At 32.6% G+C, this 12954-nt stretch overlaps 1 protein-coding gene across 1 annotated transcript in view; it reads left to right on the top strand.

Moving 5' to 3' along the window:
- The window catches only part of SPATA1 (spermatogenesis associated 1), a 36694-nt gene extending 24158 nt beyond the window's left edge, over nucleotides 1–12536 (top strand). The window contains exons 8-13 of the mRNA XM_047082337.1: nucleotides 282–393; nucleotides 1021–1146; nucleotides 3968–4146; nucleotides 5612–5710; nucleotides 8463–8532; nucleotides 12435–12536. Coding sequence (XP_046938293.1) covers nucleotides 282–393; nucleotides 1021–1146; nucleotides 3968–4146; nucleotides 5612–5710; nucleotides 8463–8532; nucleotides 12435–12463 — 615 coding nt within the window. The 3' untranslated portion in view covers nucleotides 12464–12536. The remainder of the gene's footprint in view (nucleotides 1–281; nucleotides 394–1020; nucleotides 1147–3967; nucleotides 4147–5611; nucleotides 5711–8462; nucleotides 8533–12434) is intronic.
- The last annotated feature ends 418 nt before the right edge of the window (nucleotides 12537–12954 follow it).

Below are 12954 nucleotides of genomic sequence, written 5' to 3'. Positions count from 1 at the left end.
TTAAAGTTATAAGAAATCTTGGAAAGAAATCATGTTTACAAAGTAATAATGGATTTTTTTTTCTTTTAAGTTTGAAGTACCTGTGTATAATGTCCAAGTAATAGTGGAATAGAGAAGTTGAAGCACAAGAGAGAACCTATAGTTATAAATACAGATTTGGGATTTTGTCACCATATAAGTAAAAAAAAAAATGCATTGCTGTTGTACATTATTACATGCTTACAGACAGGTGAAAATGTGTTATTCTACCAGATCTTACTGGTTTTCATGTTTGCTTACAGATAGGTAAGAAAGAGTGCATCACCCTACCAGATCTTATTGATTTTCCTTCACTTCCTTGTCAACCTACTCTTTCTCCAGTAATAACTGATATCTCTTTATTACAGATTGAAAGTAAGTATGATGATACCGTAAGTACAAATAACTCTGTGAGGTAAAGTTAAATATTAATGGAGGGGCACCTGGGTGGCTCAGTCGGTTGAGCATCCGACTTCGGCTCAGGTCATGATCTCACAGTTCGTGAGTTCGAGCCCTGTGTCGGGCTCTGTGCTGCCAGCTCAGGGCCTGGAGCCTGCTTCAGGTTCTGTGTCTCGCTGTGTCTCTGCTCCTCCCCTGCTCGCACTCTGTCTCTCAAAAGTGAATGAAGATTTAAAAAAAAAAATTTTTTTAATAAAAAAATATTAATGGGGAATTATTGTCTAATAGGTACAGAGTTTTAATTTCGGAAGATAAAAAAGTTCTAGAGATGGACAGTGGTGATGGTTGTACAGCATCATAAAAGTACATAATGCCACTGAACTGTACATTTAAAAGAGGTTAAAACTGTAAATTTTATTATGTGTATTTTACCACAAAAAATGTTAAATTATTTTAAAGTATGTGAATTATATGTTAATTACTGCATATATTTAATCAGTAATATTATTTGCGGGTAAAATTTATTCTTGCTATTTTAAGCACTTTTAAGTTTTACACTCCCAACTTTTAGCTTTTGGACATTGACGGGTTATAATCTTTTAGGAGAGAAGATTATTGAACAACTGAAACAAGTAAAGAAAGAAAGAAGATATCTGGAAAGAATTAGAGAAGAACTAATTAAAAAAGCTGAAAAACTATTTGAACAAAGCAAGTTGAAGCAATGTCACGGTAAAATTTATTACATCTTTTATCACTATTTTATTAATTAACATACTTTACATAAGGTTTTTTAAAATTTAAGTTCAAATTTTTTTATAACATTCCTTTATTCATTTACTAAATAAGTATGTATTGTCTACTGAACTTAGCCACTGTTCTAGGGGCTGAGGAGATAATAGGCAGACACAATTTTGTCTCTGCCCTCAAAGAGCTTATAGTCCATTGGGGAAATGATAAGAAAACAGTAACAATACATCCTGATGATGCTATGATAAAGGAATTACAGAATTGTATGCACAGGAGTACAGAAGAAGAACACCTAAATTAGATGCAAGAGATCAAGAAAGGCTTCCCAGAAAACTGTTAAATATGCTTAAATCTGAAGTGTGCCTCCTCTTGGCTGTAGGCTTTCAGACATGCTTTCCCTCTGCCATCTACATCTCCTTTTCCTTCTACCCACCCCTTCCCAGTTTACCTGGCTAGTTCCTACTAATCATTCAATCTCAGCTTAGATATTACTCTAGAATCATCCCCTGAATCCCTTAGTCTTCTCTACATGCTTAATTTTATGGTATGTGTGTCTGTTTTGCCAAACTAAATGAATGAATGAATGAATAAGAGAAATTAAGTAGAAAAATAGGTAGTTTTCCTGCAACAGAATTAGAAACAAGTGTTACTAGGACTAGGTAGAAATGGAAAAACAAGCCAGGGTAGAGAGATGTTAAAGGATTTGAGAAGACTGCATTTTGGGTGGTATTGGAGGATTATATGAATAAAAGGTATATATGGAATTAACTGGTTGTAGGATTCTCAATTTACAGCAAAATTATTACTTCAGTGTTAGAACTGACTGAATGTTATAGGCAACGTCAGGAGGTATTTCTGCAGGTTCTACCTTATTAAGTGGTATCCTGGAAATGATGGCAATGACTAAGTTTTGTCGTACTGTTAAAAGTGATTTTATCAAATTTGAGTAATGGACTAGAAATCACAGGACCAGGATTCTAATACCAGATCAGTGATTTATGTAGACAAGTTATTTCTCCTCTTTGTGTCTTCCTTTTTCTGTTTATAAAATGAGAATATCAGGGGGCCTAGGTGGCTCAGTTGGTTAAGTGTCAAACTTTGGCTTAGGTCATGATCTCATGGCTCATGGGTTCAAATCCCCGCGTCAGACTCTGTGCTGGCAGCTCAGAGCCTGGAGCCTGCTTCAGATTCTGTATCTCTTTCTCTTTTTGCCCCCTCCCCTGCTTATGTGCTCTCTTGCTCTCTCTCAAAAATAAACATTTAAAATGAGAATGATTACTTTCTATTTCAACAGGAATGTTTCAAGATAAAAGGCATGTATCAGCTATCAAATACGTAGGGAGCCTACTATGTGCATCAATTCCTTGCATTGTTTTAAATGCTGAGGATACAGTAAACAAGATGAACATGGCCCTGCCCTTAAGGAGCTTTCTTCTAATGAAAGGAGATAGATGTAAACAAATAAGACAATATCAGCTCCTGATTAGAGCTCAAAAGTCCCTTTAAAAGAGCAAAGAGTGATGGGGCAGAAAAAAATGTTTTAGCTTGAATTTTCAAAGAAGGCATCACTGAGGAGATATCATTAAGATGTGATTAATAAGGAGGCAGGCATCTAAAGAGATAAGAGAAAAAAAAAAAAACCAGTCCAAAGAGAAGGAACACTAAAATGTCAAGGTCCAGAGATGGAAGTGAACTTGCAGTATTAAGGAGCTGAAATAAGGCCAGTGTGGCTGGAACTTAATATGGAGGAATGTAGAGGAAGATAAAATCAAAAGCTAACCAAGGAACAGACAGGCCAATTTAAGGAGTTTAGATTCTATTCTAAGATGAGAAGCCATTGGAGGATTTTTAGAGATGTATAGGACTTTAAAAATATTTTTAGAACATCAGAATGACTGCTGTATGGAATAGCCCATAGAGGGGCAGGAATGGAAGCAGAGAGACCAGTTAGAAACATAATCCACTTTCAAAAGATGATTGTGCACTGACTAGGGACATAGCATTGAAGAAGACAGAATGTGCCAGATGCTGGAAGTATTTTACAGTAGTACCAATAGAACTTGCTGAGGGATTAGATATAGGACATGAGGGAAATAAATAGTTAAAATCTTGAGTTAAAATCCCATAAAGTTGTAGAATTTTAATGAAATCAACTTTTATATCTGGGGTTTTCATTTCTTTGATAATTTTTTAAAAGAGAAGCATAAGCATATTCTGATATAGTAGCATGGAGTTTGTGTTCCTGTTAAGTTTGTATTTAGAATCTCATTGGGTCAAAATGATTCCCTAAATTGGCAGTATTTGATTTCTAATTTTCTCAACTACAGGGCTCAGGCTTAAATTCTGCCCTACATACATTTGGGGATATATCTGGAATAATTCTAATAAGTGATAAATCAGAATCAGCTTATTTTAGAAAACATAAGTCATTTAAGGGGATGAAAAAATATTATGCCTTTCTCTTCATTGTTTTAATTATGATTTGAAATCAGACTATGGAAAAAGTAATCAAAATAAATATACACATTTTTCTATAGGTAGTATTTTTAATCAAGATTTTTCAGAAATAATTACAAGCTTAAAGAACTTGGTTTGGTTCCTGGATTCATCACTATTTTCTATATTTGTAGGCCAATCCTTTTATTATCTAATAAACATTTCAGTCTTTGCTTTAATTTCCTCAGCATATGAGGAAGGAAGAGTGGGGGAGTAGAAGGGTTTAAATTAACTCAAGGGTCCTTTCCGAGTTGAAAAATTTAATCCTTTAGTCAGACTCACATTATAGTCCTTGCTTTTTTTGTAGCCTGTGATGATTGGAAGAAAAAATACTTTGAAACAAAGAAAATCACAGCATCGTTGGAGGAGGTTTTAACAAAACTTCGAGAAGATTTAGAACTTTACTATAAAAAACTGCTCATGCAGCTTGAAGCCAGGGACATTAAGATGAGACCAAAGAATTTGGCAAACATCACAGACTCTAAGGTACTTATTACTAAATGTGTTCACATTCTATTAGAGAAGTTCTACTCAAAATACATGTTTTATCATTGCTAGTATTATCATAGGTAGAATGCTTTGGGCTACGGGTAACAAAAACTTGACTTAACCAATAAGAAAATTTATGATCTCATGTAATGGGTGCTGAGAGGATACAATTAGGAGCTTAATGAGATCTTTAAGGGACTATGTGCTTCTGGCATTCCTTACCTATTATTTTCAGCATTGGCTTCATTATAAGACTGCTTGTCCTCATGGTACCAATAGAGTTGCCAATGGCAAGTAGGGCTATCTGCCTCCTAAAGAAGAATATATAAAACTTTTCTCTAGTCTTACACTAATATTATACACCAATTATATCTCAGTAAGGTATATAACATAATTATTTATGTATGTATTATGAAATGATTACCATAATAAATTTAGTTAACATCCATCATCTCACAGTTACAGATGATTTTTCTTGTAATGAGAACTTTTAAGGTCTATTTCCTAAGCAATTTTCAAATATAGAATACTGTTAATTGTAGTTATCATGCTGTACGTTACATTCTCAGAACTTATTTTCACTACAAGTTTGTGCCTTTTGACCATTTTCACCCATTTCCCTTCATTTTCTACCCTCTGGCAACCACCAATCTGTTCTCTGTTTCTATGAGTAAAAGTTTACCATTTTAGATAAATCTAATGTAAAACTCAAATAGGCTCAAGTTATGGATTATCCATCTTAGCTGATACTAATTATCTTGCATAGCTGTTTTTTTTCACAGAGGCAGCTTAAAATTTTAAATAGTTTTTGTTGACCATTATACCTCATAAACTTTTCTGAACAAAAATAACTAAAAAAGCTTCTTATATTAAATAGGTTTTCTTATATATAGTATTTAATTATTAAATATTTTAAAGTAATACTATCCAATTCAGCTGATAAATTGTTATGACAATTTCAAAAGCCTTGCTAGTATCTTAAACCTAGTATATTCCTTTTATAGTAATATTTCTTACCATTAAATTGGCACCACAAAGGCAACTTGCACAAATATTTACTTATTTTTATAAAACATGAATAAATGTAATACAACAGAAGGGAATGTGGTCCCTAAGACATAAGAAAAAGGTCAATTCTAATTTACTCCAAAGCAATGAGTTTATTTTATGCAATAGGTTATTCTTATGATTTGCTTTTTTGGTATTTGTTATCACTTGATAGTTTGCAAGGCAATTAAAAATAAAAATAAATAGGGGCACCTGGGTGGCTTAGTTGGTTAAGTATCTGATTCTTGGTTTTGGCTCAAGTCATGATCTTACAGTTTGTGAGTTCGAGCCCCACATCAGGCTCTACATTAACAGCGTGGAGCATGCTTGAGATTCTCTCTCAAAGTAAAGAAACAAACTTAAAAAAATAAAAATAAATAAAAATGAATTTACTAAATGTCTTTGTTTCATACAGAATTACCTTATAATCCAGATCACTGAGGTACAGCATGCTATTGACCAACTTAAGAGAAAACTGGATACTGACAAAATGAAACTCATAATGGAAGCTAAGGTAATTTGCATTTCTCCTAATCAGACATTTATCTTGAAATAAATTGTTTTAATTTTGGGTATCAAAAGCCTAAAGATAGTACGGATTGTCTTAAAGTCATTACCTTAACCAAGAGCATGAGTGAGAAAAATGCAAGAAGTAAATCCTGTGAAAAGATGCCTGTTATAACAAGGCCAAAGTAAAATTTCACTAAGAATTAAAGCAAAAGGACCTTGTGAATCAGTAGAGTCTCAATATTTTAAAAGTAATTTATTTATGGATGACTCTATGAAAGTCTGACAAACCACTTAGCTCTCTGAGCTCAATTTTTTTTTAAACCCATTCTAAGGTAAGTCTCTCATTCTGATTATTTTCATGTATATATAATTAATGCTCTAAATTCATTTCTTTATCAGAAATAGCTCTATGACATGAATAATGACCCCTTTCTAGAATGAGCACTGTCCATTGTTCTACAGTGATGGAAATGTTCCATATCTGCACTGTCAGATACAGCAACCACTAGCCACATAAGGATATTGAGCACTTGAAAGGTAGCTTGTTGTGTGACTGAGGAACTGATTTTCAATCTTCATATAATTTGTTAATTTATATAGCTATATGTGGCAAGTAGCTACTGTATTGAATAGCCCAGTTCTAGATTCTTTTCACTAGCAGCATTCAATTAGGACTCTCTGAATTTTAGAACAGTAAAATGAAAGCTAATTTTTGAAAGGTAATTGTTTTTGTAGGTGAGGAAACAAGCAGTTTCAGATTTATGCATGCTGAAAACTGAACTGGCACGGAAGAAAAATAACACATCTGTACAGCCTCAATTGGGTATGTTAATTTAAAACTTATTTGCCAAAAAAATGTAACCATTGTTTTCCTTGGTGCGATACTTTATATAAATCATAAGTTATATATTTTTTTCGCTTTTCATGTGGGTTTCAAAAAATGTTTCAGGAACTATTAGATGTAAAAAAGCAAAACACTAGCTATTTGCTTATTTTTGAAGTTTTTAAGTCTATTACACATTTTACAGTACTATATTTTATAAAATAGTCTTAAAGTTTAATAGCAATATTTCATATTTATTAAAATATGATTTAAAGAATCTATCTGCATTTAAATAGAGACCATTTATTCATTGTATTTGATTAAAAGCAATCTAGAAATTATAGTTTATAAATAGGGATATTGAATTTACATCCAGAGCTATGATAGAGATTAGTATCTAAGAATTCAAATTTTAGAAATACAAAGACAATAGTAATTCAACAAATACTATGGAAAATGGTTGGTTTCACTCTGTCATAAATAATTGGATAAATAGGAAGTATTCTCAATAACAGGTGACTGAATCATCATTTATTCCAAATGAGGGAAGAGGGTGAAATGTACAGAGAAGACAGGATTTATGTTAAGTCCAGAGTTCAAGGATGCAGATTTTTAATAAGTGTAACACAATTGCCCTGAGGAAAAGAACAGAGACCTCTTTACATTTTGTGCAGAGAAAAAAGTTGAAAAACCAATGTCTTTAAATAATTAAAGGAAAAATGCACATATAGAAAAAAATTTAACAATGGGAAGAAATTATAGATGTTCATAAATGAAGGAATATTAATAGAATCAACACTAAGTTTTTCCTGAAAGTTTCTGCTATAACCTCATAAAAATAATTTAGGTAAAAAATATTAGGTAGTTCTAACATACTGATTCAAAATATGACTTATATTTTATTTTTTCCTCTGGAGACTTTCAGAGAATTTGAGTACTATATGAAATCAGGAAGCAGAAAAATTTTCGAAACAAAAAGTACAGAGCTAACTGCTTCTCAAAGACTAGGTTTTAAAAAATCTAGTCTAAGCAAATAATTTCCAATTCAAATTATACGTATTTTAAAAATCAGCAATAAAATTCTGAAAACAATTTTTCCTAATTATAGTATTAAACACAGAAGAATAAATATAGCAAGTTGACTTCTTACCTTTGTTTTTAGATAACCAAAGCATTTATCTGCTTTTAATTGCTTTTAAATATAACTAAATTATATGACAAAAATGTATACATTTTCATCTCTTCAAGAAACGGATCTATTTATACAGATCATTTTTCTAAATCTTAGTTTGACAAAAGATGCTCATCTGTCACAGCTTTGGGTTTAAGACTTTCCACATTTCTTCGGTTTGCTGTTTGGCTACAGCATCTCCAGAGTAGTCAAGACAATTTGCGTGCCACATGCCAATGCCTCGTAAGCCATGCTTTTGTATGTATGCTGCCTTTAAAGAAATGCTCTGAGGGTTATCATACCACACTTGATGCAGATGGCCAGAAGAATCCTAGAAGAAGAAATTAAACTATTCAGCACAATATTAAATCCAATGACTCAAAATGATACAATGAAATAAAGATTTTAGGGCACAGTATTTCCTGCTTCCATGATTCTGTATGTGATACACTTTCTAGATATGATTGTGGTGAGTTCACAACAGAAGAGAACAAATGAACTTCATAATATATTCTATATGAAGTCCTTCTCATGCCCTAAGATTCCTTCCTTGGTCTGATCTGATGATTATCAACCAAGATGTATATCTGAAACACTTGTGTGGCTTTAAAAAATACAAACTACTGGGACCCACACCACATGAAAAAATCTTCAGGGCTGATGACAGGGCATACATTTGTTTTGTGTTATGCAGACACAGTTAAGGAGGATCACTGCTCGGGTCCTCTAAGTCAGTTTATGTATTTTTTTTTTCTTCTACAGTTCCTGGAAATGGGCCTAATTAAGAACTCAGCAGATGACTTCATCTGTGATGAATCAGTCATATCAAAAGGTAATGGGTGAGGAAAATATCTCCTTTTCCAGGTCTTACAGAATTGATTTTAAGAGCCTGTCGGGTGTGGATTCCATGGGTAACTTACGCACACACATTTTTGTAGATGAGAAAATCTGAAAATGGTCTTATGCTCACCTTCCACCCTTTAAAGTCCTCCTCAGCATCAACTGCCTCTAGTACTAACACAGTCTCTCCTAGAAGGTAGATAAGCTATTGGATAAAAGAAAGAGAAAAGGAACAGAAAAACTAGGCAAAGGGTAAAGGAAAGGGGGAAAAGATAGGAAATAAAAAATAGAATCAACTGTGATTTTAAATAATTATACTGATTTTTATAGACATCTGGGAAACTTTTAAAGGCAATTCTCAATGGATGCCAGTAATTTTATTTATGGTAGCACCACTGGAATTAGGACTACTTTGCAGGACATTAGTCACTTGGTAAATGAATAAACTGGCATATTTAAGTATAGTAGGCTCATTTACTACAAGCATATTTTATATTCTATTTAAAATTTTAAATTGTGATTCACTATTAAAAGGCAACCTCTATGTAAATATAGAAATATTTATTTTTGCAGGTTCAGGGATGAATCCAAAGACACATATCTCTTTGCCATTATTTAGTGAGTACTTTGAGCCCTTTTGATACTGTTAAGAAATTTCAAATGCCTCAAAGTAGTGAAGGATGAAAGGATGAAAAACTGAGCATATGTAAAATTGATCTATTCATGATTAAGGCATACATATGATATGCTTTTGGGAATATCGAGTGCATGATGAGGCTGCTATGGCTCAAACAGCATAAGAAAGCAAAAACGATTCTCTTCAATCACAACAAGAAACTTGATTTTGGTTGCTATGGAATTTTACAATGAATGAAAAAGAGGAACAAAACAGTTTTATAGCTAAACTGTTGTCTAAAGTGCCATTAAATAAATGGCTTTCAAAAGGTTTATCAAAAGGCTTCCTGAATTGTAAAACCTTAAAGAATTTGTCGTATTCATTAAGGAAAAAAATAAGTCAGGGACTACAAAAAATAGTACCCCAGAGTGTAAAATATTACACTGTTTGGCAAAGACAAGATTATAATATACCCTAGTTTAATGGGTATATAAAGGTATAGAAATCTCTACACCAAAGCTTTCTATATAATTGATACATATGTACATGCCTGTATAGCAAAATTTATTAAATATTTTTCATAAATTGGGACCAGGCCATTATTAAGGAATATAAATTCCTACTGGAATCAACTTACATCATATTTTAGGGCTCCTTTTACAGTAACAGAATCCAAAGTAAATTCAAAGATGGCTTGTAATTGAGGTATGTGGAAAAGTTTGTATTATATTAAAGGTAAATTATAAAAAATATTACTTTTGCCTCTTTGTATGGCAATTACTATTTATCAAACACTACCTGACAGAATTGCTCTGGTCATTTCCTCTACTTCTTCAAGTTTCTGTTTGTAATATAATTTGTCTAATGTCACATAGTTTATACCATTTTCCACTGATTCCATGATGATGCATTCTTTATTCTCAGCCTCATGCCTCCCTATAAAAAACAGCCTCATCAGAACCTTTAGGCTACCTTGAAATGAAGGCTTACTGAGTGGTAACCTATTTTGGCCCAAAGCCACAGTTATACATAGCTGTCAATTATTACAGGAGATCCTGTTTGTGATATGCATGTTTTTATAACCTTATCTAACATGACAAGTGGCCCATGCAAAGAAGTTATATTATTAGCATAAGTTGAACTGCTCAGCTGGAAAGTAAAGTACCTGATTACAAGTTTACTCATCTAAACTCTATGTTGTACCCTAAAAGAAAACTTATAGAAATTCTTAATATCAAATATGTAATTATGAAAACATGCAGTTATGAAAATAGAATGTTCATAACTTGTGAAAAGTCTTACTTTATAGTTATAGTAAGAGGCCTGCTGATTTTTATCCCAGTGGCTTCCAGAAATAGAACTATTTACGTGCTTCATAATTATTTTATAGGGCACCTGCTGTCCTGAAGCAATACCACAAGAGGCCCTCCAGGAAGGGACTTTTGGAATGGTACAAACACGATCCTAGAAATATAAAATGTTCATGTTATACATTTATCAGTTAAGCAAGTCTTAGAAACCCAATCAGAAAATGTAGTCAAAAACTATTAGAAATAAAATATGTACTATAAATAACCTGACTATACCTAATAAAAGTAAAAAGAAAATATGTAACATTCAGAAACTTCCATGGGATTAAATAATTAAATGCTACCTTTTAGTCTCAAACTATGTTCATATACAAAACAAAACAGGCTCCAAAAATATAATAGAGAAAAAAATCATATAGGAAATAATCTGTTCTTACCTCCAATAGCTTTAGACAGGTATAGTCATAACCATACCAGGGGATACCCATTACAAGTTTCTCAGGGTTAATGCCGATCTTGATGTAGTCATCATACCCTAATCAAGTTGGGACGGAAAAGGCATATTTTTTCACATTATATTCTACTAATGGGTTTATACAAGCTATTCAACCATTCGGAAGCTAAGTTTGAAAAAACAAGTACATTTATGCAAAATACCAATAGAGTGTTTCTCTAATATGACATAAGTGATTTGTTTTGAATATTAGAACACATTTAAAACAAGATCAAATTGAAGCAAAAAACTCATAAAATTTATTTCTAGGAAGAATGACACATTTCAGGAAAGCATGTTAATTGTGTATTAACTGCTAAGACATGATATAACTCTCTGGCAGGGATGGCCTCAGAATTTCATATAGCATATTTCTATAACATGGAACAATTGTGCTTTCTATAAGTATGAATTACAGCTAGGGACAAGAAATGTCCCCCAATTACTCTGTATTCAATCTATAGTTAGGAAACAAAGAAATATGAACAGATTCCTGGTCAGTCCCTGCTGTGCCCAATGCTGCAAAATGTTTTCCCACCCAAAGATGTTCCAAGATTATCAGAAAGTTGAATTAAGTAAATTTGCTGTTTTTAAGAGCCTTTATTGTGTACTGTTAAATATCCAAGAGAGGGGTACAGTATGCCTTATTTCACAAACATATTTGATAATGAGCCTAATATTGTTAGGACACAATTATCTCCTTTATGAAACAGTTTGGAAAAATGAATTACTTTGTAGTTTTAACAGTTATTTTCCAAATTATAAGTGGCATATGCATATGATCAGATTATTAATTTGGACATGATGAGGCTAGGTTCTAAGATTTTTCTCTCTAAATTGAAAAATATTTTTTTATTAATCAATACTTAAAGCAGGGCCAATTATCTCAGAAAATTTCACTTGAGTCCAAAAGATAGCAAGAAATCTTTTATTGAATTGGCTGATGTGATATGAATGATAGATCAGAAGTACTCTTAATTCTAATAGTGATATAGCATGGGTGCTAATAATAAATGCCAAATAAGACAGTCCTCTATCAATCATGCACAGTAGCTACTCACATTATAACTATCTTTGCTATTAGCTAACATTGGTTATTTCAACAAAAATATCATGTCAAATTCTAGATAAGCAAATATCTCCTTTATGTAACTTTGGGAGAAAAGTTTTGACTTGAAGTTAGAACACCTGCTTGAGCCCCAACTAAATAATACTTAGTAGCAATACAAAGAGAACTTAACACTCATCATCCCATCTATAATAGAGGATTAATAATATATCTATCCCACAAAATTTTTAGAAGAATTAAGTGAAAACTTTATGTAAACTTGAAAGCTCCCCAAATTAAGTGATATTCATGTTTCAAGAAACCTTTACGAATGGAAAAGGTATACAAATGATTTAGAAATACTAAAATAACCTTAATGTTAAAGTGATCATTTTGTGGACTCTTACCAGTTAATGTCTCCTTATAGGGAGCATTGGCTGCTGCAATACATTCTGACAAGGCCGGACTTTGTTCATCATAAGACATCACAAAGAGAAAGTCACAAGCATCTGCAATTCCAGTGTAATTATAGCACCTGTCTTTGCACTTTGGAGACCAAGTTACATCAAAGGTTACCTGTGGAAAAACACGTACCATTTTATGTAACATGATCAAATATGCTTATTATGTCAGTTTTTTATTATATATATTTGCTTCATACTACCCAAGAAAAAAAGATCTATTTACGTATATGAACATAGGGTTCTATATGCTTATAGAAGTAGAACAGTTCTAAGATATTTTTACCCAGATGGGTTAACCCAGACATATATTTGGACAGATACAATGACCAGGAGCAGGGCACTGTGTAGAAGAGGAATTTTAAATGTCTTTAGAGGCTAGACTGGTACCTCAACTGATTGAAAGAAATAGACGTAATGACAATAGGGTGTAGATGGGTCACTAAGCAACTAAAGAGTAAGCACAACTAAAATAATTCAAGTACA

Source organism: Lynx rufus, unplaced genomic scaffold, assembly GCF_022079265.1.
Source record: "Lynx rufus isolate CCGP_SWC_20201006 ecotype Redwood Valley unplaced genomic scaffold, mLynRuf1.p SCAF_2, whole genome shotgun sequence".
In the NCBI taxonomy this organism is placed as follows: domain Eukaryota; kingdom Metazoa; phylum Chordata; class Mammalia; order Carnivora; family Felidae; genus Lynx; species Lynx rufus.
The sequence above is the reverse complement of the archived record's forward strand: the minus strand, read 5'-3'. Positions and strand labels throughout refer to the sequence as shown.